The following is a 27,492-nucleotide window of genomic DNA, read 5'->3' on the forward strand; positions in this document are numbered from 1 at the left end:
CTTAGTACTTCTATTGACGTTACATTTCTGATTGATTCCCCCAGGGAAGTCTCCATGGAAATCCTTGCCTCTCAGATGAAATATTCCTTCTTGCTCTCATCCACTGCCTCCTGGAGAGCGGGGTCGTTCTTCAGAGCGGCGTCGGCGCTCTCGGCGAACTCGGTTCCCTTGGCCTCGTTGGTGTGGTAGGTGCCTTTGTGCCTGTACAAGTAGCGCACCATCACCACCAGCAGGCAGATGAGGACGAACACCACGGCAGCAATCACACCTAGGGCAAAGAAACCACTTAAATCTATCACCAGTGGTAAAATATGAGAAGTGTCTCGCAGCCAGACATCATGACCTGAGTTGCTGGGTAGGGAAAAGCCCATGTGTCGTAAGGGGTTTGCTTGTTGCAGAGTCAGAACATGCTACAAAAACCAAGGTGGGATATAGATACTACAGGAATACCACAAAAATTCTCACTAGCTTTATTTTAAACCAATGGCTTGATTTGATTGAACATATTGGAGCTAAAAGTTCATTTCAAAATGAGGAGAAATCAAAGAACATAAAGGGAAAACAATGGGGTTTTTTCATCCTTCTGGTAACATACACCCGGGGTGGGGGGGTGCTGCAGACAACCCAACACTGCCTTCTCAAGTGTTCTCAATTTCAGGAAATGATCAGGACACTGAGCATTTCATAGGGAACATTAAACAAATAGCAAGAGCTGTGGAACTGCTCTGTATTTGCAAGCTGCCATTTCATTCTGTGCTCTAATTAAGAAAGTTTGATTGTAATGAATGTGAAAGTGCCACCTGGCAGAAGAAAGAGTTCTAGGTAGATCTTTCTTGTCTCTTGAACTAATTTCCAACTATGTGTTGACTGGAGAAAAATTTCTATAGATGACCTAAATGTGTGTAGGACTAAATGTTGAATGGAAACAATCCTAGTGAAAAAAAGTAAATTAATGATCCTTTTCCACTGTGAAAGGTAGAAGTCCCTTAAAAGAGACAAGTTCATGACAAGTCCATTCTTAAAAGACCTACAAACTCTATCCCCTTCCTCCCAGATCAAATTATGGACTTAAAAATTCTGAAAAAAATTAAGTATTTTGAAGTTTATTAAACTTGTGTGTCTTTTCTAATTTTTTAAACATTATTTTTTTCATGGATCCAGAATGTGCTTATAAACATTTTTGCTGTGATTCTGTATGAGTACATGATACTGAGCTGATTCTATATTCATATGAATCCAGGGATAAGCCAAATATTAAAGAAATACACAGTAAAAAGAACTTGAACAGAACATTCCTAGGGCTTCCCCTGCTGTCAGTGTGTGTGTGGGGTCATTTCTTCTAGAAGTGAATTTTATGTTTTGTAAGAAGAATTGCTCCCTGGAAATGCCTATTTTCTGCAGAGACAACGACAGGAAGGTGGGGTACCATTTTTCTGCATCTTATATTCAAGATAAGTGGCAAGAGTGGGTATCTCCAAAGCTTTAGGTTTATCAGCACCAGTAAACTGAGTGTTGATACCCTACTGGCATAAAACCATAGGAATAGACAGAATATTAGCAGGGCAAATAAAGATTATAACTCTGTCTTTAAAGATATAATATATATAATGCCTTAACATTATCCCCCAGATTTCATGGTGCTTGGTTCTGGAGGGTAAAGTTACTGCTAGCAGAAATGAAATCACTTATACAAAGAACTTCGAGTTGAAAATAATATCATGGTTGCAGCGTGGGCTTCATCAATTTTTAGGACCTCAGTGGTATCCCTTGACACAAGAGGCTCTAATAGGCTTTAGATGTAGCACAATATTAATAAGCCTAGGGGACTAAGTACAAATCAATTTACCTGCTTCTTGTTCATAGAAAGCTGAAATTAAAGTTACAGGAGATGGGACCTGAGGGAAATATAGCAGAACCTCACCAATTTGCACTAATGATTGGTATAGCCCCTTGTGAATGACTGAAATTAGTGTGTTAGCATGGAAATGAACAAACACAATAAAAATAAAAAGACAGGTTCACTCCGTGAACGTAGCTCTGCTCATTTATTCTGACAACTGTATTTAGTTTAAATGCATGAGAGAGCTTTAATGGAACACCAGGAAATAGAGTGTGGTGAATTCTGCAACAGTAAAGGGTCAGCTGGTATGAGCTAACATCGCTCAAATCAAAGGTGCTGCACCAGTTCTGTGCTAAAGGACAAGCTTGATCCAGTGAATACTGAGGGAAATCAGAGACTGACTTTTCTGCTGGACTGCTTGGTATTTTGTCCTAAAATGGGGAATGGATGAGGGTGGTACTGCTCAGTGCATGATTTGTGCTCATTATCTCATCTTGTTATCTTGCCAATAGCCCCTCTGGGAGCAGATTTCCCACTGGCCTAATTAACTCTAATTGTGCCACTCCTGTTGTCTTGTCAGCGAAGCAGGGGTTTTGCAAAATGCAAGAAATCAACGAACCTGCTGGTTTAGTTCTCATGGCGCTGCTTAGTATGGTCTGCTACTCACCTCCAATAACAGCCACATCTGCTCCAGCTGTGGGGCTCTCCACTTCTCCATCTATAAATAGATTAGAACATAAAAAAGTTAATTGTAAAAAAGAAATTGAAGGAGCAGCAACTATACTGGCAGTTTTGTATTATTTTAACCTGTGAAACTTGGAACTTAATCAATAGATCTTGTTAGCAAAAGACATTTATGAAAATTCACATTAGAGTTAGCCTTACTGTAACAGGTTTCTGCCATCACAGCACTGGAAAAGAAATAGCTAGCACATTATGCAAACTATCATGGCCCCCAGGGAAACACCTACTGTGTATTATGAGCACTTACCTGTAACATCCTCCAGTGAATGCTTAAATTAAGAGCATTTAGGTACTGTGATTACTCTCAGAAAGGTAGTTTTGGGAAAAAAAAGGTTGATGTCTATTTATTTTCCCATTTATGGCTCTTCAGAGCATGGTCTGGATCTTGATTTGGGGCAAATTAATCTATGTGTATTGATTTCAGTTAGTATTTATTTATCTGCAATGTCCTCTTTTTAATCTTTGCATTTGTTTTCTTTTCAGCTTACATTTGAAATCACAGCAAGCCTCTCATGTGTGTGGTATAAAACACAGTCTCCACGCAGAGTAAGTCTGAATTCAGTGCTGATAAATCAAACAACATAATTGCATTATAGTTTATTTAAAATTTTATTTAAAATTTCCCTTTGGTAAATGGAGTACATACAAAATATCTCTGGAAAAGGTGAAAATGTAACTCCAAATCCTTCCCTAAAATGACACTATAGTTGACACCTGAGCTGCCTTTTGCTATATCTGTATATATGATTCAAGGACAAAACACTATCAGCAGAACTCTCCTTGCTCATGTCCAGTCTCTTAGCATCAGTTTGCAGCAAACTGAGAAGAGCTGAGATTCAAAGCATCCCCCTCTTCTCAAACATGGAAGGTGCGATTTTTTTTTAGAAAGTAAGAGCGCTTTTCTCTCCCCCAGAGATCCTTCCCACATTTTCTTCCATCTATATACCGATGGAAAGATTGAGCACATTTTCTGTAATTTAAAAACTCTTATTATGTCTATGTCTGTTCAAAACCCACGTGCTCAGAAGAGATTAATTGCCTCAAGGTCAAAATGCTCTGTATTTCTTCACACACCAAATACATGCTGCACGCCAAAAAAGCAGCAAACACTTGAAGGTGTGAATTCCAAAGTGCTTCCCAAGCCAGCTTGCTGCCAAACATTAATTCCAGATCAAATTATTATCCCCTTAATTAAAAAAAGGTTCAGGAGTAACTCTCTGCTCATACCTGGCATTCTTAGGCGCCTCTCAGATTCAGATAACAAGCCTTATCTCTAGGACTTGCCATCACAGTGCTTTTTGATAATGGATCATCACTTGGCAGAAAAGTCTTCATTTCCATCTTTCTAAGTTTGCAGCAGAATGCAGGGCTCACCTTGAGCTATGGTACAGTTGGCACAGATCTGCTAATCTGGCAGAGCTGTGCCCTTCAGCTGACACCGTGAGGAGCCTTCTCCCACCACAGCTCCCATTTTACTGCAATAACCAGGGCCTGACTACTCCTTTGTGTGTTTCCTTTTGGCCACAGAACAGGCTTGCTGTCCTCCCAGACCTCCTTTGGCTGCATCAGTTGGAATGACAGAACATTGCAGATAACACCAATGACCAGACAGTCAAGGTCTGCTCCCCAGATCAGTTTTGGAGCAATGTTGATGTAGAGCACAGAGACACCTCTTAATCCCTGTTTCACTGTCTCTGAAATATCACTTTGTCCAAAAATAGCTATGTGATTCATGGCAGTGTTACAGTACTGCTAGGCAGGTGTGAAAGTATCGGCGTTGTTCGAGGTTCAAGCAGTGTCGTCCTTCCTGAAATATGGCTGAGGAGCACGCAAGGCATGTGGGATGGAATGGGACCATCTTCCCTGAGCAGGAGTGACACAGTGGCTGCTGTCCAGAAGGGAATCCTCGCTTGGCCAGGAACTTCAGCATGGCCTCTCCAAACTCCGACTGTGTGAGAAATACAGTGCATCACTGCACTACTGAAGACTGAACCTTCACTTTCTGAGGCAAAAAAGACATGCAGCTTCCTGAAGGAACTTTTAGCTCAGCAATGGCTTTGGCCTTCTTGTACCTTCTTTATTCTGCTCCTCTTCACATGCAGAGTGCTCAGAGGTCTGTGCTTCAAAGCTGCTGTTGAACCTGTTTTGTTTCAAGGACACCTTTTGTGTTATCTGTTGCTATATTGTCATGGCAAAACTTCCTCTCCCTTTTATATTGGCTCTTGTCCAGCTACAATCTGGTTCAGAAAGTGCTTGAACATTTTTGTTATTTACTGCCACTGGTTACCATAACACACAGAAATCAAAAGAGTGTGGGGAAACATGTTTTTCATAAAATTTCTGGCCATCAGAATGAGTTGACCAAATCAAGAACAGAACACACAAATCAAATTGTCTGTTGCTAGAGAGTATGTTTCTAAAAGCCAGAATGATAAGAAAGAAATGCTTTTGTGTCATGACCTGACATTCATCAAATTCCAGTTTTGCTCATAAACTTACAGATAAGGAATTTTTGCAATAGAATGACAATTGCTACCTGTCTCATTCTCATCAATCACATCCTGCTGAGAAGGCAGTAGCTTGTGAAAGTCCCAGAAATATTCCTAACTTAAATACCGCAGGCAGATCTCTGGCTTTGTGCTTCAAGGTGGCACAGCAGTTCAACTGACTTGTATGTTCACATAGCCAGTGGTGACTAATTCCTGCTAAATTTGTTGGTAAATTTGTTAAACTACCTCCTTCAGGTGCAATTTTCCAATAAAAATTGATTTTTATGAATTTTAGTAGTTCTCCCCCTCCCCCTAGCTTTAATCTATACCCTTCCATTTTGGCTAAGGAACACTTGTTTGAAGCGGGCACGTCCAGCAGTGAAAATCTTTGCTTGAGGTTCAGCACTCACCTATTCTCATGATGCACTTTTCTGACAGTTGTAATGATTTCTTTTGTTCTATAAATTGCAAATCTGAACCACTAAAAGCCATAAATCACTTCCTGCCCCAAAATTATGACACTGACTTTAAAACAAATTTTTTGTTAAAATTTACACTTTGTTTATATCTGAACTTCATTCAACTAAATCTTTCCAGTTCTTTACAATGCCAAGGACTAAATGTGCATTGTAGATGGAAAGTGAGGTTTTGGCATGATTTTGTGACACCAGAGAACAGGTCTTTAAGGAAAATACAAAGTATAATGGCAGTCCTGATAAAGATGCAAGACTTATCAGTGAGCTTCTACTTTAGAAGCCTGACCATGTTAAGACATTCCAACTGACAAGCTGTTCAACTTATATGGTAGTGGGAAAGGGCATATTCATCTCCCAAATACTTTCTTCCATTTAGCATAGAAAGCTCAGAGTTTAGATCTTGCTCCTTGCAGGAAACAAAACTTTTAAGTGATTCTGTGGTTATTATTTGTGACACATAGAATAAACTTGTAGAAAGCTTCAAGCTTTCTATTTTTCAGGCATCATTTTTGCCTGCTAAATTAGTTTCCAGAAAAAAAAAAATCCAGTATGGATGGTTCTGCATTCAGGACCTTAATCAACAATTTCAGCACCTACATGTTTGATTGCTATGGATTTACACATGGGAAAAGCATGGAAGGAAAACCATACCTGCAAGGGGATCCCCATTTGGCACATTTGACAGGGATGCACGGGAATGACCCTACAGGATAGCTCCAATCTACTGGTGTGAACTGCCAAATCTCTACTGTGCAATCCACAAGGGCAATTTGATGGTGTAACTGTAGACCTTATCCCAGACTTCTCGAGGCCTCTCCAATTTCCTAAAATAAAGTTCCAGGCTGAAGCTGGCAGTGTTGAGTAGAGAATGAAAAGCCCGAGATTACAACTCACATTGTCATGGTTCCCATGCAGCTGTGGGTGATCCTGCATCTGGGAGTTTGTCAGGCTGAGTGAATATACAGATATCTGTGTGTGATAAGCAGCTCTGACAACACAGGTTTCAAAGCCACTCGACAGCAGTCAGGCAGCACTGCCCCTGCTCCTGCTCCTGTCTTTCAGGATCTTCCTACCCACAAGCTTGTGCTTTTGATTCTTAACAATCCTGGCATCTCTTATCACGATGCTCCATTCGGTTACAATCTCAGACAAAGCCTTGGCTGCTAAATTACACTCAAGTAGGTCTTTAAGTGCTTTCTTTCGAAGCCCATTCTCTCTCTTGATGTTCCTGTTCACTGCATGAGAAGTGGTTGAAATTTATTCAATCCATGTGAATGATGGGTTGAAATCCTTAAGGCAGTCATTTCCTTCTCAGGGCTTTCCTAGGCATGCAGGCTAGGAAACACACAGGAAGATTTCATCTTGAACCAGCTCACCTAATCACTTTATGAAAATCTGCTGCTAATGGGACTTTCCAGATGAGGAACAAGCCACCCTTACCTCAGTGTACCCAGGGATCTGCTTTGCAGAACCACCCCAAATACTGACTGAGTTGTTGCAGGCAGTGGTGTGTAAGCAGTCTCTGTCTGTAGGCTGAAATGTGTCTTTATAATTTGGCTATTAAATATTTAATGGTTTTGTCTTAAACATTCTTACTATCTATCCATGCATGTCCAGTAAACAAGGGAGATGTTCAAATTGAATGATAGTTCATGAATCCAGTTAATGGTTCATGCCAGATAGAGATGGAATTCAGAGGAGGGTTTTACCTCAGTATTGACTGTTCTTTGCTTCTTCCATACATTTGAAAAATAACTTTGGTTACAACAAGACAAATGAAATACAGTTTACTCAGTAGTACAGAGTCTAGTAAATTTTTGTCTATTTTCTTGGCTTGTATCAATTGACCTAGCACAACACACCATAATAACCTTGCCTCATTTTTAAAAAGTTGTAATTTAAAAAGAGAACTGCCTTTTTATGTAAAGAATTTAGGTGAGGTTCTAATTGCCTCCACTCAAGATGATACTCAGGTATTTGATTGGGTTCAGTAAACATTATGAACTTCTGAAAGCACTGAGGAGTATATGCAGTCCACCAGGCAGCTTTTGTAGTTGTTAAAAACCTTTTCTGTAACTACTGCAATTTAATTTTTTTAAATATTCTTTATATAGAAATGTATTTATCATAACTGTTCCTTTCCAAGGGGCTCCTTTTGTTCTTTGTATGCTCTTCTGCAGCCATGGTTCCTCTTGACTGGAAAAGCAGGTCCTAATGTGTCCCTGTTTCCTTATCACACACTTAGTATAGAAAAACTAATGAAGTCTTAACACCTCCATTGTTTATGCAACTATGGTATGTCCTCCTTGCCCTTTGGTTTATATTTGTGCCTTGCCAACACACTGCATTCATGAGAAAATCATTAATCTATTAACCTCAGCACACCAATTTAATTTACAAGCTATAGTTAGAACTGGTTCACTGCAGCTGCGTCTGTAAAAATGAGTCAAACCAACTTCTGAAAACTTCATGTTAGAAATATGTTAATTGCTCAAGCTGCTCTCTGGCCTGTTACAATATCAGATGCATCACACTGAGGCCATTCTGAGTGAAAAAAAGGTCATTACCTATTTTAATATTTGCCAGTAAGTGTGCAGTGCCCTGCCAGAGCTGGCATCTCTTGTCCCTAAGGGTCATCAGCCTGAACCCATCAATTTGACATATTCGGCTGAAAAAGTCATCACCATCTCCCACTAGACTATGAAACACATTAAGGCTGCTCTTTCAAAATTAAGGAACAGTTTCTCATCTGTCAATCTGGAAAAGAGACAGAATAATTTGGCTGCCACTTGTATACTAAATTATTATAAGGAAAATAATGGTGTCATATAACAACAACAATCACATGATCTTTTGGACAAGTAAATGGATTGTGTTGAAAATGAAAGTTACATCATGCAGATTAAAAATACCTACGAAATTAAGGGGTTTTTTTGTACTGGATCCAATTCTTTGTTACCCCAGCTAACAAGTATTTTGTCATTAATTCTAAACAGACTAAGTATAGTTTCATTCAAATAAAGGTCTGTTCAAGATTTTTGACACTTCATAACACACAAAGGATAAAAAGCAATTATCAAATCAGTTTAATAAGATTGTCACATAATTTTAATCTCATTTGATTCTAGTATACATTGTTAGCAAAATAGTTTTTCACCATTCTAGAATGGTATGAAGTAAATAAGAGAAAATCTGTTTTACAATGTTTGTGGAAGTAATGGTTTCATTCACACAGTTTCTCCTTATTTTGTGAGGCTGAGTTGCCATTGGGTCTTGGGCAAAAGCAGAGATGGAAAGATACACTAAAAGTCATCTTGTCAAAAAAATACTCATATCCCTTAGTGATAAGAGGGAAAAGGAGACAATATTAATGAAATTTGGGAAACTATTTTAGGTTAAAAATAATAAGGATATTTTAAAAGGTTCAGATATTCTATATTTTGAAATAAAAAAAACACATATCAAATTTAAAAAGAGGAAAATTATATTAACTTAGTTTATATAATCCTTATAAATTAAGGATTATATAAACTAAAAAAATACAGATTTTTTTAAACTAAGTTTTCCATTTATCCCCCAAAAGAACTGAAAAAGAACTGACAGTGCCCTCAAATTCCACTTTCACAGTTTGAACCATGTACTGGTTTCTTTTTTTTTTTTTGGTTTGAAGTTACTGGAGACTAACTTCATTGCTCAGGGTCACTGAACCCTGAGAATTGCCACCAATTCTGATGGCAATTAAATCCATCTGGCAAGTGTATTTAAATGGTCAATGCCTCCTTAGAAGTAATATAAATGTTGCAGTGACAAGTGCTTGCTGTGCTCCTATGGGAAAGCTGCTCAGTGTCTGAAGACCAAATGTTGCCTTTTTATCATACAAAGGTGCATGAAGTGTGAGAACCTGGAAGAAGGTCCAATCTATTGAAAAAAATGCTTCATGTGGCTATCTGGAAGTTGTGTCCTGTTTTGTCTGTTTCATATGTATAGTTACATCACCGCAAAATTTCCTTACTCTTCCATGAAAATAAGTTGATGTAACCAGGCCATCATTTACATTTTTCCTCTAGAGCTGTCACAGCCAGCTCATATACAACATCTTCCTGGGGAAGATAAATTGATCTGGAATTGCTTCATTGAGGAAGGAGTGACAAATGGAGTATGAATCAATCTGTCACATACAGTCCATGATCAGGACATTTTCCTGCCTTTGCCTCTCCTCCTCCCACCTTTTCCCTATTCATTAGGGCAGAGGCTTTATAATTCAGAGGGTTTTGAAAGAAACACTAAATATCCAGTAAATTGGATGATTCTTGCTAATTTCTGCCTGACTTTTCCCCAAAGTCAACAATTTTAAGTTCTACTCATTTTTGTTGAACCAAAATGGGAACAAACCAGCCATGTGCTCCTTCACTGAGGTCAAAGCTGAAAAGACAGGAGTTGCTGGCTTAACTGATTAATCATTGCAAATTTGCAGATGACCATAGGTAATCCAAGCAGCTGACCACAGACATAGTGAAAGCCCATCTCATGACCAGCAGCTGATAATTATCTTATAATTCTCAATAAACAGTTCATGAAAACAGCATACCTAACTGATCTAAACTTTTCAAGTTAAAAACATAAGCATAAAAATTTGAGTCAGAACCTTTTAGTGAACAGTCAGAGGCCAAGAGATCTTGGAGTAGGTGATTATTCCTTCCTAGTCCCTTGTGTAAGTGGTTACATGAAGCAGTAAGACAACTTAACTGCTAAACTGCTTGTAATTATTTACCAAGACAAGCTTTTAATTTGTACCTAACAGGTCTAGCAGCCTCAGACCAGACTCTCAAGCCTTTTGATTGTTTTTTAAGAGGATAAGGTGATCTCTGTTTCTTAATGTTGTTGTGCTTGATTTTATGATCAAAATAACTTCTAAAGATTAGGTTTTGGTTTACATTTGAAACATATCCTCTTTTATGGACATGGCACTAAGCATTTATGGATTTGGCATGAACACAAACATTAGTTAAAATTAGTCCCCATAACTAAGACAGTCAGAACTACTTGCTAGAATTAGAAACATTTTCATCAAATACATTCAACAGCATTTTTGCACTGATTTTCTCTGTTTCTGCTATCTGCCTGTCCTTTTATCCTTCACAAATTTTGACTCCATTATTCAACTCCAACTGTTTTTAAAGGAAAAGCAGGCAAAGATAAGGACTGCTTCAATTTTCACGAAAACTGCAGACTGGAGAGAAAAGGGAGACCAGAGTGGCCCGGCACTAAAGGAAAGGCAGCGAGGACTCAGCATTTTTAAGCTCTGTTTAGCAGCAGTCAGTAGTGCAGTAACCCATGGGGAGCTGCTGAGGGAGGGAGCCTCTGTATGCTGGGGGTGGGATTTAGGGGGCATAGATCCAAAAGCAAGAGAGCTCCACTGACTCTGTTGCTGGCAGAAAACTGATTTTAATAAACACAGACATGCTGAGATAGAAACACGGCCATTATTGCATTGAGGCTGATAAATGCCTATTTCTCATTGAGATGAAAAAGCTTGACCTTGTGCTTAAACTAGAGGTGATATGATCAAACTACACATAATGTCACCTGGAAACTGGTGAAAGCCTGATAATACTGTGAGAGTTCAAAGAATGTAGTACCAGGCTCCTATCCTTAGAAAAGTATAATAATTTTCCCAACATGGGCAGGTTTCTTCATTTATGCTCATTCCCACTGTCAATATTTTGTAGCAAAGCAGTCCAACAGGTGATAATGCTTGGAAATGGGAGTTCTCTGTGCTCTGTCCCCTGGCTTATTTGATATGAATTGTATTCAGCTCCATCCAGCTCATACACCAGTGCTTGCCTAAGGCTGTCTAGTATGCATTGCAAGTGGAAATGTCAGGTTGTTTAGCATATGTTCTTCAGGGACACAGAGATCTTTCCTGGAGCACAGATGAGATTAATATTATTAATGGAGATATCTGTAGTGGAAACAATCTTCCAATTGCTTTGAATATTGAGCATATTAAACAAAGAAAATAAAACATATTGAAACACCTTAGAAACTTGCAAGGCAAATAGTAGCTCACGGCAACAATATTTCTTATTGCCCAAGGTTTCTTCAATGAATATGGAGATTTCTTCTGCGTATTTGCTCTAAAGACAAAGGCCACATTATTATCTGAAAAGCATTTACGTTATCAGTTCAAGCTGTCTGAACAGAGTTGAGGAATTTTAGCAAAACTTCTTTACCATCCATCATTCATCTGAGCTATTCTAGACAAATTGTGCAATAATTGTTGGGGAAAAAAGAAAATAGGATAATTTGTGTATTATTTTTGGACAACTGTCTGGAATTATTTGGAAAATAGGAAAATAGCATATTGAACAGATTAACAGAGCTAAGCATGAAAAGACCTGCACTGAAGCCATACACTGAGTGTTGCTCAGCACAGATTTACATTGTGAAGTTCATTAACAGTTTATTGCTAACGTCAAGGACCATGTAGGTGGGAGGCTAACAACCATCCTGATGAGATGTTTGACTGCTGGAAGGAGTCTGTGTGAGCTCAGCTGTCTCCACAGGTGCTGCAGAAGGACACTGATAGGCAGCTGGTCGAGATGATAGCTGTGTGTCTCTTCCAGCTGGAGCTATTCTGTCCCGTCCTGTTCTGACATGCCTTCTTGCAAGATCTATTCAGCCTCCACACTGTGTGGTGAATCCTGGAGTGTGGTGTGGGAATTTCCTTCCCATCAACCAATAAGCAAACTTAGAATAGCTTAAAGAAGGCTGGATTTCTAGAGTCTGTAATTAGGGAAAATAAATCCCAAACATTATTGTTAACACCTCTTAACCATCCCTCTCCAAAGCTTGTGCTGAGGGCTTAACCTTGCTATGAGGTAGTGAGGCCCATGTTTTTTGCAGAGCTTTCAAGATGCCCTGGTGAGAAGGGCCTGATATCTCCTGTAGGTGCTTAAATGGGGTCTCACCCTCTGTGTTTTGCCTGTTAAGTCAGAGTCATGTTTATGGAAGGAAACTAATCATGCCAAAACCTGATGCTGCTACATTCTTAAGTAGAAAAGAACTTCATTTAGTTTAATCCCCCAATAAGGAGTGCTTTTTACTGTTCACTTGAATGGCTCTCTGTAGACAGTGTTGACTTTCATGCAACATGGAAAATTACATTAATTTCCAAGGCTCTTGTTTCTCTCTCAAATCTGGTTGAGACTGGTCAGTGGACCCAAAAGTTCCTGATGAGAACTGGCAGATGGATGAGCAGATGATTAGGCAGACAGATAGACAGCAGGAACAGATAAGACTCATTTCATTAGGAAACTGGACTGAAAACAGAAGTAGCAGTGGGTACTTGGATAATATTCATATTCTGGTCACCAATTTAACAAATGCCATGTTTTTGAAATCATTTCAAAGCTTGTAGATGGCATCCTTAGTAGTTTAAACAGCAAAGGGAAAAACAAAGGAACATTGCTGAGACTTTCTTCCAGCTCCTTTTTTTTTTTTTTTGGTCAGAATGCTACATTTTTTATAGTTTGGACTGCATTTTAAGCCTTTAAAGCCAAATTCAGCTTTGGACAGCCCTGGAAATTTCAATAGAGGATTAATGTGTGTCATTAAGCAAAGAAATATGGTCTAGTAGTTTTCAATAGCAACAAATGCTTGCTATGGTACTTCTGTGATCAACATATTTTTCATTTACTGTAAAGCCTTTGGGCTGCTCCAAGTGTATGAAATATCCATGGAGGAAAGCTGACAGTGGATTGTGATTTGAGCTGGCCACTACATTTCTGCAGCAAAGGTCATTCTTGTTCCTAAACGTTTTCCTTCCAAGCAGAAAACCAGCTCATCAAAAGGAAAGCCCCTTCCCCATTTAATATTATTTATTCATATTTATTGTTTATTTAGAAGGTTATTGGCTTATTGGCAAATTGACCCAAGTCAATCTGTAGTCTGACTGTCGTTAACAGGGAGAGGTTTGCTAGGTGCAGACAGAGAGGGCAAAAAGCAGGAACGCTCTTTTGAGTGCTTGAAGTACATCATAAATCTACCTGCAGGAAAAACAAGTTCCCCAGAAGAAAAGCATAAAGAGAAAAGCAGCTGGTTAAAGCTGGAGACTTCTTTTCTAGAGTGCTCTGAGCAGAGCAGAGAACTCTGGACATTCAGAGTCCAGCGACTCCTTTGAGCTGCAGCAGCTCTAGAAGGCCATGGAAAGAGTTTGGCTTGGTATTTCCTGTGTAAGATGATATTGGAATGCACTAAGAAGGCAGGACCCTCTCTCAGGTGTCAGATGGGGACCCCAGGGCAGAGCTGTCACCCTGTGCCACCCTCCCTGCAGAGTTGCAGAGGTGCTGCTCCTCCTCAGCTGCACCAGCAGCCGTGGGGCTCCGTGGCCACGCAGCAGCAGCAGCAGCACCCACTGCTGGCCCAAAGCAGGGCACGTTCCCAGCACACCAAGGGAAACACCGAGTGGTTCACACCCACGGTGGGATTTGCAAGAGCTCTCGCTGCTAAACTGCTTCTGCTTCCTCTGAAATCCGTTCTCTCACACATTCCACCTGCTCAGTTGGGCCGACGGTGAAAGTTTTGAAAACTCCATTTTACAAGTGTGAGAAACATGTTAGAATCAAGCCAGAAACATAATATATAGCCTCTGTACACCTTCTCTGCTTTCCAACTTCCTAGTTTAATTCACCAGTTGATGCTGCCTAACAGGTTGCAGAAGTCTGCCTTCTCAAGCAGTCATGAGACAGCCTGAAAATTTCTCAAAGCTCTTTTATAATATATCAAAACTATTTACCACTGCCTCCAGAGAAGTATGCTTTGGAACAGTCTCATAAGGTCAAGTTATCCCACTGAAACACCTATTACTATAAAGAGAATGAAAAGAAAAAAATAAAGAAAAATGAACAAGCCAACAGCAGCAGCACAGCCCTGGAAAATATGAAGTCATAAGTAGAGTTCAGCCAGAGCAGACTCCCATTAAATTTTGTTTAAGAGCCAAGTTCCACCCTGAGATATGTGTGAGCTGCAATTTATTTCAGGGGGAGCTGTGCTGTACTTCATGCCATGGCAGGGCTTGGACACAAGTATGTATCTGTTACAACAGAGGAGTAAAGCCCACTTCCTTTTTGCATTTTTTTGGTTCTGTCTGCATAGATCAAATAGAAAATTTAAAGGAGTGGATAAAACAGGCCTCAGGCCCCAGCTTTACAGGGCCTCTCTGTTAATTTTGATTCCTTCTTCCACAAGACCCGAATGTCTGCCTCTCTAAAGCACTCAGCTCCTTTCGTGGGATGTGGTAGTCTTTCCCTCTTCCCCTGCTACACCCACAAGTGTTAAACACACAAGCAGGAGCTCTAAGGATTGTCCTTCCAGCTTCTTTGCTCTTGAGAGTCCCTTTAGGAGACAGCCAGCAGGAAGGGCTCCCTAGGAGATGCACATGCTTTATAAAGAAGGGTCATACACAGCAGCCTGGCTTTAACTCTTTAAGACCTCACACTGGATATTTTTGCCTGAGAAGGAGGAGGCCTGATTAATGAGGAGGGAAGAAGGGGTGGCAGAGATGTTCCCTACCCTGGCTGCATTCCAAGACAGGGTCTCGGCTTACCACCAACCTCTCTGTGCTGTGCTGGGTGCACAGCTGGCTTCAGACAAAAGCCTTTATCATTGCTGGGGCGGGCAGCTGCTGCACAGATGGAGGGGACAAAATGATAAAGTCATGGTCACACAGCCCTGCAGGCACTGGAGTTGCCTGGGAGAACTGGACAGAGGAGTTCCCTGCTCCCTGCCACCAGCTGTGCATTCAGTAATGCTGAGCTTCAAAGGTTGAACTCTTTCAAGTCCAAGTTGAAAGATCTCGTTCAAGAAGAGCGGCAGACAAGGCTCAGTCCCGCCAAGCGCCAAGCCTGGATGTGAGCAGGAGGTTAAAGTACTTCATATGAGAAACTCTGGTAAATGCAAAAGCTTTTATACCCCAAGGCACTCATTTAAACACTGAATTACTAATTCTGGCTCAAAACTTTCCCATTCCTCAGATCCCTTGATGGTTGGCCTGTGCTTTAACTCTCCATTAAACATCTGCTACTGGCTCTAGTGGGTAAGACAGCCCATCAGCTCCATGCAACACTTCCATGGGCAGAGATTAAAAGGATTTTAAGTCCTGGTTAGTCAAGAAAACCCAGCACCACCAGGATCAAACTCACATTTGCCATCACTTGTCATGGACTCTGTAGCAGATGGGAAGAGTTGTTCCCATTGTCCCTGGGAAAGGAAGTCTCATTTCCTTAATGCTGGTGTAACCTAGCAGCTGGTGAGGGCTAAGGGAGACACAGGCAGCAGCTCTGGTAATGCCACAGCATCACTTCATTGTGCAGTGGCAGTGAAACAAAGGACAGGGGAAATTGGTACCAAATCCCATTAGCTAGAAGATGGATTGGGAATATCCCAGCAAGGATGGGGAATGGAAAAGACAGATGTGTGTGGCCCTGGGAGTCTGGAGAGACATATAACCCTCGGCCACAGCTGACATGCCATGGCTTTGTGCCTGTTAAGGGACAGAGTTTGCATTTCTTGCTACATCTCCTCTCACCAAGGATGTTTTCAGTGGAGGGAAGAGTGGGAGGAAATTATCCTCTAAGGGATATGGATGCTCATGTCCACAGACATCAAGCTGGTGCCCTGAAGTGCCAAGTAGTGGAAAACAAAATCAATTGCAAACCTGAACACGCACATTTATCCCTATTTCCCTGGCAAACTTCCCTTGGCCATCCACAAGTGCTGGGCCTTGCTCTGTGCTGCAGCTTCTTCTCAGGTGTGAGCTGTGAGGGAAATCACTTGGTTAAAAAAGGGCATGTACTACTTGTTACGGTTTCCAAGTCTCTTTTTCTTGTTCAATGAGGAAAATCTACCCTTCTCTCCTGGAATAAATCACAGACACAATCTTCAATTACAGAACACGTGCTTTTCCCCCTCCCACATCTCCCCCCAATGACTGCTGCAGTTTCATATCTGACAAAAACAGCCATCCAGACCTCCAAAGGGAGGAGCTTCTATTTCTCCCTGTGGCCATCTTCAGCAGCTGGCAGCTCTGCAAGGCCCTGGGGCTGCACCACGACTGAGGTGGGGGAAGATTCAGCCAGAGATTTGGTACTCAGGTCACTTAAAAACAGCACAGTAACACAGCAGCAGCATGGAAGTCACACTGCTGTCTGTTCTGCGACTGGGCTCTGGGGAAAACAGGACACGGGATGTGCTTCCTGTCTGGGGAAGGCTTGTGGCAGCCTGGGAAAGAAGGCATGACCTTTTCCTTAAAGGAAATGCAATTTGTGGAGAGGGAGGAAAAGTCCAGGCTGCATTTTTTTCATAAAAACAGTGTCATGCAGCTGTACCTCATCTCACTTTCTCCCCTGTGTTTAAAGCTGATCTTTATTTCTTAAGCAGTGCCACATTTTAAAGAGTTTCACACCTCTCTGCCAGCCCATTGTTGCTCCAGTCAGTCATGAACCTTCTGACAGAAATCAGAGGCTGTCACAATGAAAGGTTTCATTCACTGCAAGCAAAGGAAGCCAGAGGAGGTACCTCGAGAGCAGAAGGGCTCAGCTCATGCTCTGCCTCCAGCTCACAAATGGTTATGTCCCCAGGATGCTGAGATTAAGCATCTCACACAGAACGTGGGAGGAGGAAGAAGAGTCTTTGTCTGAGATTCACAGATTTTAATGGATTCCAGAAGGGAAATCCTTTACCCAGGAGCAACAGCAAAGTTCAGAGAAATGTAAAAGCATTTATCTCCCCAGTTGTGTTCCTGCCTGCCAAAAGCAGGAGGGGTGATTTACTCCTCCTTGGTACAAAGAATCCCTTATGGATCATTAATCCACAGGGGGAATGAGCTCAGGAGTTGCAGACATCTTTTCTTAATGTGCAAGAACCTTGAATCAGCGGGAAGTTTTCTTTGGGAGCATACAGGATCAGTTTATCTTTATTTGTTCCCCACTACCCCCAGTCTTCAATAGTGTTTCCTACAAGAGCTCTAGTTACCATTCATAAATCACTTTGCCTTCAATAAAATCTGTGGTGATAGTAGACGAGGCTGCTGTGAGCTAAACCAAGGCATTTGAAGCAGAGTAGTATTAAAAAATTAGGATCTGAAATCAGCAAATTCTGATAAAAAGTCCAATAAAATTAATATAAGCAATCTCAAATTCCAGGGTATCTCAGCAACAGATTTCAGCACTGCAATGGCAGCTTGCAGTAAGTAAGGCATTCCCGAGAAACTGCAGAAACTGGAAGGACACAGAAATAGTTGGGTATTTGTTTACAGGCCAGGACATCAGGTGATCTCAGGTGATGAAGTTTTCAAGTTACAGCTAGAGCTGTACAGAAAACATGCACAAAAACCTATGGTAGGAAAGGGGTTAGATCCAGTGGACACCACTTGTTAATATTTTCTCATTTCTTTAGGGGTAATGAAAAGAAAAATAGTCTCTTTTTGTCTCAATTTGTGAAAGCACCTGAAAATATTTATATAATGTCTCAGTTGCTAACATTATAGACTGTGTTTCTCTCTATACATTCACAATATGAAGACATTTACAATATGCCACTGTTCTATGGTGGATGGCACTTTATATTTTTTACCTCAGCAAAAAAGAAGTGCAGCAGGGGATTACATTTCTGTATTCAAATCCCTCAAGAAGCACTCCATACTTAGATTTGCCAGGTTCCACATAAGTCTGGTAAATGCACATCCTTGTTACTTTAAATTACTTACAAGATCAGAAATGTGGCTGAAAGGGAAAACCCAAAGCTGGCTGGTGTCCTTGGGTTTTATGCTCTCGTGTGTGTCTGCATGTGCACACAGCATCCTTTATTTTGGCTCTATGTCACACAGTTAGGCTTTGACAAATTGAAAAGTATTAAGATTAGAACAATCATGTTTACAGGTATTACCACCTGCTACTTCATTTCTTCCATGGTGCTTAAATGTTCAGGCATGTGGCTTTGAAACACGGTACTTTTAATGCACTTAAAAACCCTGCTGGATTTCTGCTCTCTTTGATCTCCACAGTCTAGAGACTATCTCAGAGAATACAAATAAATGTGTTTAGGGGAAAAATATTTTCAAGGAGAAACCCCTAAATCCTTCCAGCTTGATATGCATTACCAGTTGATGTCATACCTAAGGTTGTTTTTTGCATTTTATCTTCATGCTTCAGGAGGCTGAAATCTCTACCCAGAATCAGCAACTTGATGAGGTAACTTGGGAAGACAGATGTGGTCAGCACCACACGAGCACCAAAACGTCAAATAATTATTTGGTGATTCTTGTTTAGAAAGGAGATGGAGGGAGAGATCATTCTGCCCTGAGAAATTTACAAGCTGCACAAAGTGAAAAGAATACACTTTTGCAATGAAGAATATTGTATTTTATCAAGAGGAAATGGGAAGGATGTGAGTGGAAAGCTTGCTATTAATCATGAGTAGGAAGAAGACATTAATTGGAGAGCTGGAGACAGAGGAAAGACTCAGATAACCAATGGTATGAAAAAACCAGCTTATTTTGGGGGCTGCACAATACCAGCTTTTTCATCTCTCACCATGCCAAGTCACCATGTGGTAATAGCTGGGATTTGTAGTAATTTCAAATTGTCCCCTGTACAGCAAGTACAAATCAGATCTGGGTTCTTGGGTCAGGATGTGGGATGGTTGACTTGGGAAGAGGTATTGTGAGGAACCAGATCCATTCAATTATAGAAAAGGTAAGATAGAAGGGTATTTTTCCCTTTTAAAAGGGTATTCATGGGTCCAGTCACTACCTATTGCCTGAGCTGTACGTGTGATGAGTAGACAGCTCATAGTGGGAGACGGTAAAGTGTCAAAGCAATCAACAATGTGTCAAAAGAATTAATTTCTTCACATTAGGTGGAAACAACCTCCACTAGAAGGAGCCAAGCAGCCTTTGAATCATAACATAATGGAATGGGTTGGGTTGGAAGGGCCCTTAAAGAGCATCTGTTTCTAACCACACCCCCATGGTCAGCTTCATCTTGCTCAGAATCCCAGCCAGCCTGGCCCTCTTCTCCCTGACCTGGCTTTGGTGATGTTAGCAGAAGCTGTCCACTTCATGACTGGAGCGGGGATAGGTTGAGTAACAGGAAAAGTGACAGTGTTCACAGCACACTGAGTGGTTTTGCAAAAGAGTGAAAAACCCTTTTTTTCCCAGCAATTCAAAGCAAAGAGGAAGCTGGGACTTGGTTCCCAACTGCAGATTTGTTTCCTGGTGTACTGAACACGTCATGCAGGGTTTTCTGTAGAGAGAGATACAGCCCAATTTTGTGTAAAGCCCCTCTTTCCACCAAGGGCTTAATTGCCATTAGTAACTGGTAGCATAGCTTCTTTAAACCAAAAAAAAAGGTCCCTACGAGTTCAGTGTGGGGAAAACTGGATTTTTATACACTAGAGTCCAAACATCAAAGGCCATTGACGTAATTATGGAAATTCAAGAGAGACAGACAATAATAATCTCTCCCAATCGTGCGATTCAGAATGTAAAAAGCATGTCCTAGTTGTAAATAAAAATTGCTATGTGATGACAGGAAAGATCTGGAGAGGGGAAGTGTTGTTTCATAGCAAGCTGTGAAGATGAGAGAGCAAAGAGAAATCAACAGAGAAGAGAGTGGAAGAAAAGGCAACTCCCAAAGGAAACAAAGCCTCAGCCCAGATGGTGACAGGGGAAGATCTATGTTTTCCTGACCTGTTCTTTTCTTCCTTCCCACTGGCAGCACTGTGGAAGGTCCTTGAGAGAAGGGAGGAAATGGCATTGAACAGCTGGGACCTGTGTCTCTGGTATGTTCAGAGATGGCCATTTACTTGTGGGCTAAGAAAGGGACAGACAGGTAGGATTAGGAGGTGCAGAGGGTATGTGAACTAGACAACATGAGAGAGTAGGTGTGAGAGAGCCACACATACATCAAGGATTTAATTTCCTGCCTGCTTTGTTGGATGGGACTGGGAATGTGCTCATTACACTGGCATGAACCATTGACAGAAGAGCAACCTCAGCTAGCTCATGAGTGCTGGTTTTAAAGTTTCAGGAAATAAAAGACTAGACTATTTAATAATAAATTGGTAAATTTCTAGCCCTAATACATGCTGGGAAAATCCTGACAGCAGAATTCAACAATTTATTCTAGAAGACAGAAATAAAATTTAAAAATCCAGCATGTCATTTTAAACATCAGAATTTTCAAAAATGTATACAAGTTTCCTGAACTCTAGGATGACTACACCATCCACTAGAAATATTCATCTTCACCATCCACTAGAAATATTTTTTTCCTTTACTCATTCAGACAGATAACTCTTTAATCACTTGTGTTTAAGTGATTTGCGGTCTATTTGTCTCACCTAAGTATTATTTGGTTAATCCAAAGTCAGCCATGAAGACCTGCTTTTTCATCCCTTCTTAAGTGACTGAAATTTTTGAAACATCCAATTAGCAGACAAGAAGCATCTTACTTTTGTCTTGGTAAGAACACTTTTCAAAGAAAATGAGATGAACCACAGAGAAGTTTGCCTACAAAAAAAAAGTTAAACTGGAATAACAATTCTGTAAAATCTCTTCCAGCATAAATTAATCTTCTCAAATGTTTGAGAAGAATTTCATAGAATTATGAAATTCTATATGTTTAATAGAATTATGTAATAGGATTGAATTGATTCTTGAATAAGTATTTTGTTTCTGAAGGAGGGTAGTTTTTAAAAGGAATAACTTTAATTTTGGTATGAATATACTAATATGATCACCATTTCTAGAAAACTGTCCCAAGGATGCAACTACCAAATTCTCCCAGCACAGATGAGCTAGAAGAGGAATATAAACCTGAACAAAAAAAGCCATATAAGTAGTGGAAAGGATGGTGGGTATAAATACATGCTTTTGTATATGTATGCATACAGATATAAGGTATATTGTATATACACACACTCTGTGTGAACAGAATTCAAACTGGTTTTCTAGGTCTGGTGTTACTGAAAGAGTCTCTGCTCACAACTTTAAACACCTGCACATATGTAGGGATTTGATGTCTGATCTTGTATGGCTGTGAACTAGTCACACATGTCCTGTATGATGTGGACTGTCTCATAAAACTAGGTATTTTAAACGTTCAGTCCCCAATAAAATAGGCATTTATCACTCACAATAACAAAGAACTGTCTCAGGGTGTGTTCAAATGCCCCCCTGCAACTTACTGATAAAAAGCCTAACTCAGTTCCAGGGCTTATCTGGAGAAAAAAGAGGTAGAGACCCTCATGAAATAACTGAATTCTTTTTTCCCTCTTAAGATGAAAAAGAGAGGCAGAGGAAAGGAAAGAAAAAATCACTTTAAAACTCTAATGCAGCAGAACAAGTTTAACCCATTGAGATTTTTAGTGAAGTTTTCTGCTTCATCAGGAAGAACCCTGTGGTGAAACATATGTCAGAAGAGAAGAAGATATGAGAAACTGGCATCCTTTGCATATGAGATGATTAATTAAGAGGAAAATCACTCAGCCAGCTGTCTCATTGGTGAAGCTACACGTACAAGGTACATCTGCAATAAGGGATCAGTTTAGCACAGGCAGTGCATTTGATTTCCATGCAACATAGCAGAGATAGGAATCTGGTGTGAATTAGATTGTGCTGACTCTTCAAGAAACAGAGGAGTCCAGATCTTATTTCAGCATGAAATTATGAGCTGCATGTCTGTTGTTGTAGCATTGCAGTGTTGGTACTTGATGCAGTTATCAGTTACAAATAAATTACCCAGAGAAGAGAGGTTTTTCCTCCATTTGTGTTCACAAATTATTGGCAAACAAGGCCTGATTTCTCCAAGTGACACTTTTCTCCATTCTCCAAGTAGTTTATCAGAATGCTTAGCAACTGGTGAATTTTTCATCTACTCATTATTGGGGTAATGCTGTCAAATTCATCTGACTTAGAAAATTAAGGAAGTAAAACACAATTGTCCGCTGCCCGAATACTTGCCCTCCTATGGTGTTTCTATATTCTTGTCACATTTGGGTTTTTCATGCATTTTCTACCACAACTTGTATGTGAAGCAAAAAATTGTAAACAAACTTCCTACTCATGTCAAATGCTGTTTTGGAAGTTTTTTGATCTTTCTGTGGGAAACAAGCAGGCCAATTGCTAAATAACTTGTGAGCTATGTTTTTTTTTCCTGAGCATGCATTACAGAATTAAGCAGTGGGAAGCAAAGAGCTGTTGCACCAGTGATTCTGCTGGACCCAAACCAACTCCTTCCTCCCCAGCTCTTCCCAGCTAAAAGCTGCCTCACCAGCAGGGTCCATGGAGAGCAGTCATTTCTCTCCCACCTGTAATCTCTCCTCTTCACCAGCCTTTTGAAGAAGAGGTGCCTGTACAGCACCTAGCACAACCAGATCCCTCTGCTGGCTTGGATTTCTCTACGCTATAGGAATACTGATCCCTCCCCAACAATAGAGGCAGGCACTGCACAGAGCACACACACAAACAGACTTTCATTAGACAATGCAGTTCTGAAAGCCTGTTTTACAAAAGACTTTGCTGATTGGACTCAGTCATTTGAACAGCTATGCATACAGGGTATATTACACAAGAGCCCAGAAAGAAAGGTGCAGCAGTAGCAGCAATGAGATGCAGACACTGCATAATTCTATAATATTAACAGGCTTAAGCACACAACTAGCCACAACCTGAATCTTTAACATCTACTTTAACATCTACTGTGGTTTTTTTTTTTTTAATTATGCCCAGCAATGCTGAAGTTGTGTATTTTAAACCAGCAGACTCCTATTTGGGTCAACATCTTCCCTATTCTCTCCAGCTCAGCGGTTTGCCAACATTTCTGCTGTTAAGTACTGAAATTTTAGGTGCATTCTGAGCCTTTCAATTCCCAGACTTTCACATAAATATGTCACACAATGAGGGTGTCAGGAGAGCCCTAGGGTATAAAGCCAAATTTTACAATTCATATGCACAGTGGTGGGAAACAAACATACAAGCAGAGGCATTCAATTTACATCAGTGCTGGTCGGATATGTTTTGAGATTTCTGTGCTAAAAATGAGAGGTTACTATAATCTGTAGGTTTCCTTGTGTATAAATGCTCAGAGGTTTACCAGTGAAGACCAGATTTTCATAATCAATAGCCTCTGTTTTTGTTTATCACTTACTGTCACAGGCAAGCACTTCTGTTGATTAAGGGCAATGAAATCACATATATTGCCAAGGTGTGAATAACACAATTAAAAACCTGAAGGGTTCATTCAAGGCTTTTCACAAGCCCTGTGTGAAAGGCAAGAGGTATTGCTCCAGGAACATACAAAAGAACCAGTTTGCAGCCCCAAAATAGATCTCATTATAGGCTGAAGATGTGGCAAGGCTGTTCTCAGAACCACACTCCCCATTCACATCATGAAGTCTCTCTGCCTTTATCTGAGGCCACCTTTGCAAGGTCTCAGCCTCTCTGAGGGGACAGATACATACACGACTCACTTTGCCAGAAGCTCTGACTGTCATTGGGGCAGGTGGAGAAGCTTGGGCTGATGGAGCCAAGACCTCCTGCTTGTGGAACAGAGGCAGCACCAGACTCTGCTCCCCTGAGCAGGGCAGTGCCTGGGTTACTGCTGGAGGACAGCTGGCAATGCAGAGGGAGTGCATACAGCTCAAGGAGACTTTGCTTCACGCTCTTCCTCACCTTCTTCCTCCCTCTGCTGCTGGGGCATGGCCTGAAGACCAGCCTTGCTTCTTGGTTTCCTTTTGGGCCAATTCTTCTGCAGTGCACGCATCACACTGCTTCCTATCCCCCCAGGAAGAGGAACTTATCTGTTGATGGGTGATGAGGAAGAAAAGCCTCCACAAACTGTTCTCCTAAACCACTATCTCCTTTGACAGCTGGCATTTGGAATATAAGAGAGCCCAGACAAACATTCCCAGCCTGCTGGGTACAGACGAAATCCTGTAAATTGCAGAACACCTTCTCCAAAGGGGTGAACACCTCTGACCCATAAAGATGGCTTTGCACAGATCACTGCCTGCCCAGGTTGAACCTTTGACTTGGTGACGTTTATTGTCCTAATCCTTCACCTCATCTGAGCTGTCCCACTGCCTCAAAATAGGGTCACTGCAGTCTAACAGGAAAAGGGCAAAAGCTGCCAGCTGAACTGAAACTGCCAAACCTGTGGAGTTCCTCAGGTTTCATAGTTTAGTCAGGCAGCTACTGCCTGTACATATGAGCAGGAAGCAAATGCATCACAGAGTTACTGTCTCCCTCACCTCTGGTATGGGTACAGAGCCCACTCAGATATCTGGGGGATATTTGAGCTGGGCATGGGAAGTGCCCAAGGTGAGATGTGGGGCATCCCCATATAGGGGCAGAATACATTTACAGACCCCACAGAGCTGAATATTTAAAATCTGAAACAGTGCATGCTCCCCCCTGGATTGACAGGATCATATGCATTTATAGCATGAATAAAATTCCTTATCAGCCATGGGTGAACACAAGGAGATGAGCAAAGAACATGAGCAATTAGGTAACTTAACACTGTTCAGTTTTCGTCACTTGGCAGCTGCTCTGTGGTCTCACCTGCAGGTATTCAGCGAAGAATTCATATGTTCAGAATATGTATCAAAAAGTTTTTGATTATTATTTTATGCATTTTCACACCCATCTCAAAGATTTTCACTGTGGCTATGAAGCAGATTTGTTTTCCCAATTATTCTGCTTCTCTGGCAAACATCTGCTGTCCATGCTGCGCAGTGCCTGTCAATACACTGAACTTTCAATTGTTTGTCTTGTTTCTTGCAAAATTAGCAGGAATTTCACTAGGAAATAAGACCCTTTTCCAAAAGACCTTCCCCCAAAACTTCAACTGTTATCAATGCACCAAACATGCATTATACAGAAATATGGTACTATCAGACTTCCCTTTAACTTTTGTTCCTAATCTATAAATTTTATCCATATAATTAAAGAAAACAAAACCAAAACAACAAAACAAAACCAAAACACCCAATCAAAGACAATACATTATGACTATTTTTCAGCCAGAATACTCCTAGCTGGATTGCAAGCAATTTATTTTCATGGAGAGGGAATCGTATGATCTTAAAATAGTTCAAGTTGAGAATTCCTGTCCACATTTTGGAAAAAACCCAGGAGAACCTGATGCATCTGTGTTTTTTCATTATGAGCAGACAAAAGGCCCCAGGGGGCAGGGACTCCTCATCCGGTGTCCCCCAGGGCCTTCTGTGGGGTCTGAACCTGGGTCTGCCAGAGAGGCTGTTTGTAATGTATTCAGAACTGTGGAGCAGGTCCTGGATGTGTCACTTGGCCAAGCCTGTCACTAAAATACAACATTGCATCTGGACCCTTGCTGATATTTCACAATACACAAGAAGAACCTCGGTGAGTCATGACCACCCTCCTGGACATGCTTGGAGAGCACCAATAGCAGTAATTTACACGAGCTGTGCCAAACCCCAGCTCTCAGAATGCTGAATTAGCCTGCCTGTATCTTTCCTAGCTATAACAGAAAACAAACTGCAATAGAAAACAAGCTGTAATATTCTAAACTGCAGAATGAAGTAGAATAAAATATAAAGGTAACATCTAATATTTCTTGTTGGTTAGAATCTGCAAAAAGGACTAAAGGGTAACTAGAAATTGCTGGTTGGGATTCCAGAGATTCTGCTTGCTGTGTCTTTTCTGCTGGATCAGCCTGCCTCATTCAAAGCTTGGGAAACACTGTCAGTGTCTACAGCCATACAGAACAAATATCCTTACAGCAGTATCTGGATCAAACCCTGAATTGCAGGCTGATCCCAGCAGAGCTGTCTGTGCTTTCTGCCTTCGTTATTGATGCCATGGTATGATAAACAATTCTGCTATCGGCAGTTTATTTATTAAAAATAAAACAAACGTACTTTCTTGAATTAAAACAAGAAAGATCATACTACAACCATAAGGGAAAAAAAATTGCAGCACCAAAAACTCAAGAGTTTTTCACAGCTTATCAAATCATAGTCCATCCCTTCCTTCACCTTTCTTTTTGATACTGTCCCAAAATGAACACTACCATAGTGCAGCAGAGCCTCTGTGCTGCCTTGACTGTTCGGGCCAAATCCTCTCTTTTAAAATTTACTAAAATATGCAGAGTTACACAAACACAGGACTTGCCGTCCTGTACCCTCTCTTGCTGAAAAACCAATTTGCTTGTCCCTAAGCCCATGTTTCTAAATTTCCAGAAGCAGAAACACATTGTGGCTTTAAATATAGACTGTCAGTTTGTGGCTTGGGTCTCATGTTACACACAGACAGCTTGAGACTCCAAACGCAGGCTGGGCAGCACCATTACTATCTTAGAAAAGCGTCAGCACGCTTTCAAAATGCTCTATAACTTCATTCCTGAAGGCGGGGGGAGGGAAAAACATTCAAATGAAACTTTTCTAAGCTGGGGTTTAGGCGGAAACGTTGCTAACTTTGCTGGGTCCTGTTCAGGAGCCAGAGTTTGCAGAGCCTGTTCCAGTCCTTCCCTCACACACGCGCGCACACAAACACAAAGAATTAAGAAAGAAAACAGCTTCTTCACAACTTTTTCCTTCAGGATTAGTCTCAGGCATTCCTTATTTTTTTTTTTTTTACCCCATATGAAATGCATTAGGCAATCTGTTCTTTAAGCAGCAGGCTGATAAATCCACTCTTATAGTAAGGGGGGAGGGGGGTAAGGGTACTCACGTGGTTGAGATGTCGCATTGTTTGGGGAACTCATAATTTACGCCTTTGAAAAATGCCTTATTTGTGTTGACAGCCTCTCTTCCCTGCTCAGAACTGACGGCGGGATTGAACAGAACAGCTGGAAGAACCCAGGAAAATGCTCCTCTTGTTCGGGCTCTCCTTGCCTGG

The 27,492-nt window shown here is 40.9% G+C and overlaps 1 protein-coding gene across 1 annotated transcript; it reads right to left on the bottom strand.

Moving 5' to 3' along the window:
• On the bottom strand, window positions 1–27,421 carry GYPC (glycophorin C (Gerbich blood group)). The gene is made up of 3 exons (XM_054277570.1): window positions 27,325–27,421; window positions 2,508–2,558; window positions 1–268 (listed from the first exon to the last, which is right to left on the bottom strand). Exons 1-3 carry the CDS (start codon window positions 27,356–27,358, stop codon window positions 72–74), a joined length of 282 nt encoding a protein of 93 aa, XP_054133545.1. The 5' UTR covers window positions 27,359–27,421; the 3' UTR covers window positions 1–71.
• Between the last annotated feature and the right edge of the window lie 71 nt (window positions 27,422–27,492).

The sequence above is a fragment of the Melozone crissalis genome, unplaced genomic scaffold (genome assembly GCF_028551555.1).
Source record: "Melozone crissalis strain CALT ecotype California unplaced genomic scaffold, PUWL_Pcris_2 ptg000023l_1, whole genome shotgun sequence".
In the NCBI taxonomy this organism is placed as follows: domain Eukaryota; kingdom Metazoa; phylum Chordata; class Aves; order Passeriformes; family Passerellidae; genus Melozone; species Melozone crissalis.

Excerpts from the sequence above, each read along its gene's own strand:
- GYPC (XM_054277570.1), bottom strand. The coding sequence starts at position 27,358 with ATGAGTTCCCCAAACAATGCGACATCTCAACCAC. Across the intron at positions 2,559-27,324 it reads CAATGCGACATCTCAACCAC|ATGGAGAAGTGGAGAGCCCC; the intron begins GTGAGTACCCTT and ends ATCTATTTATAG. Across the intron at positions 269-2,507 it reads AGATGTGGCTGTTATTGGAG|GTGTGATTGCTGCCGTGGTG; the intron begins GTGAGTAGCAGA and ends TCTTTGCCCTAG.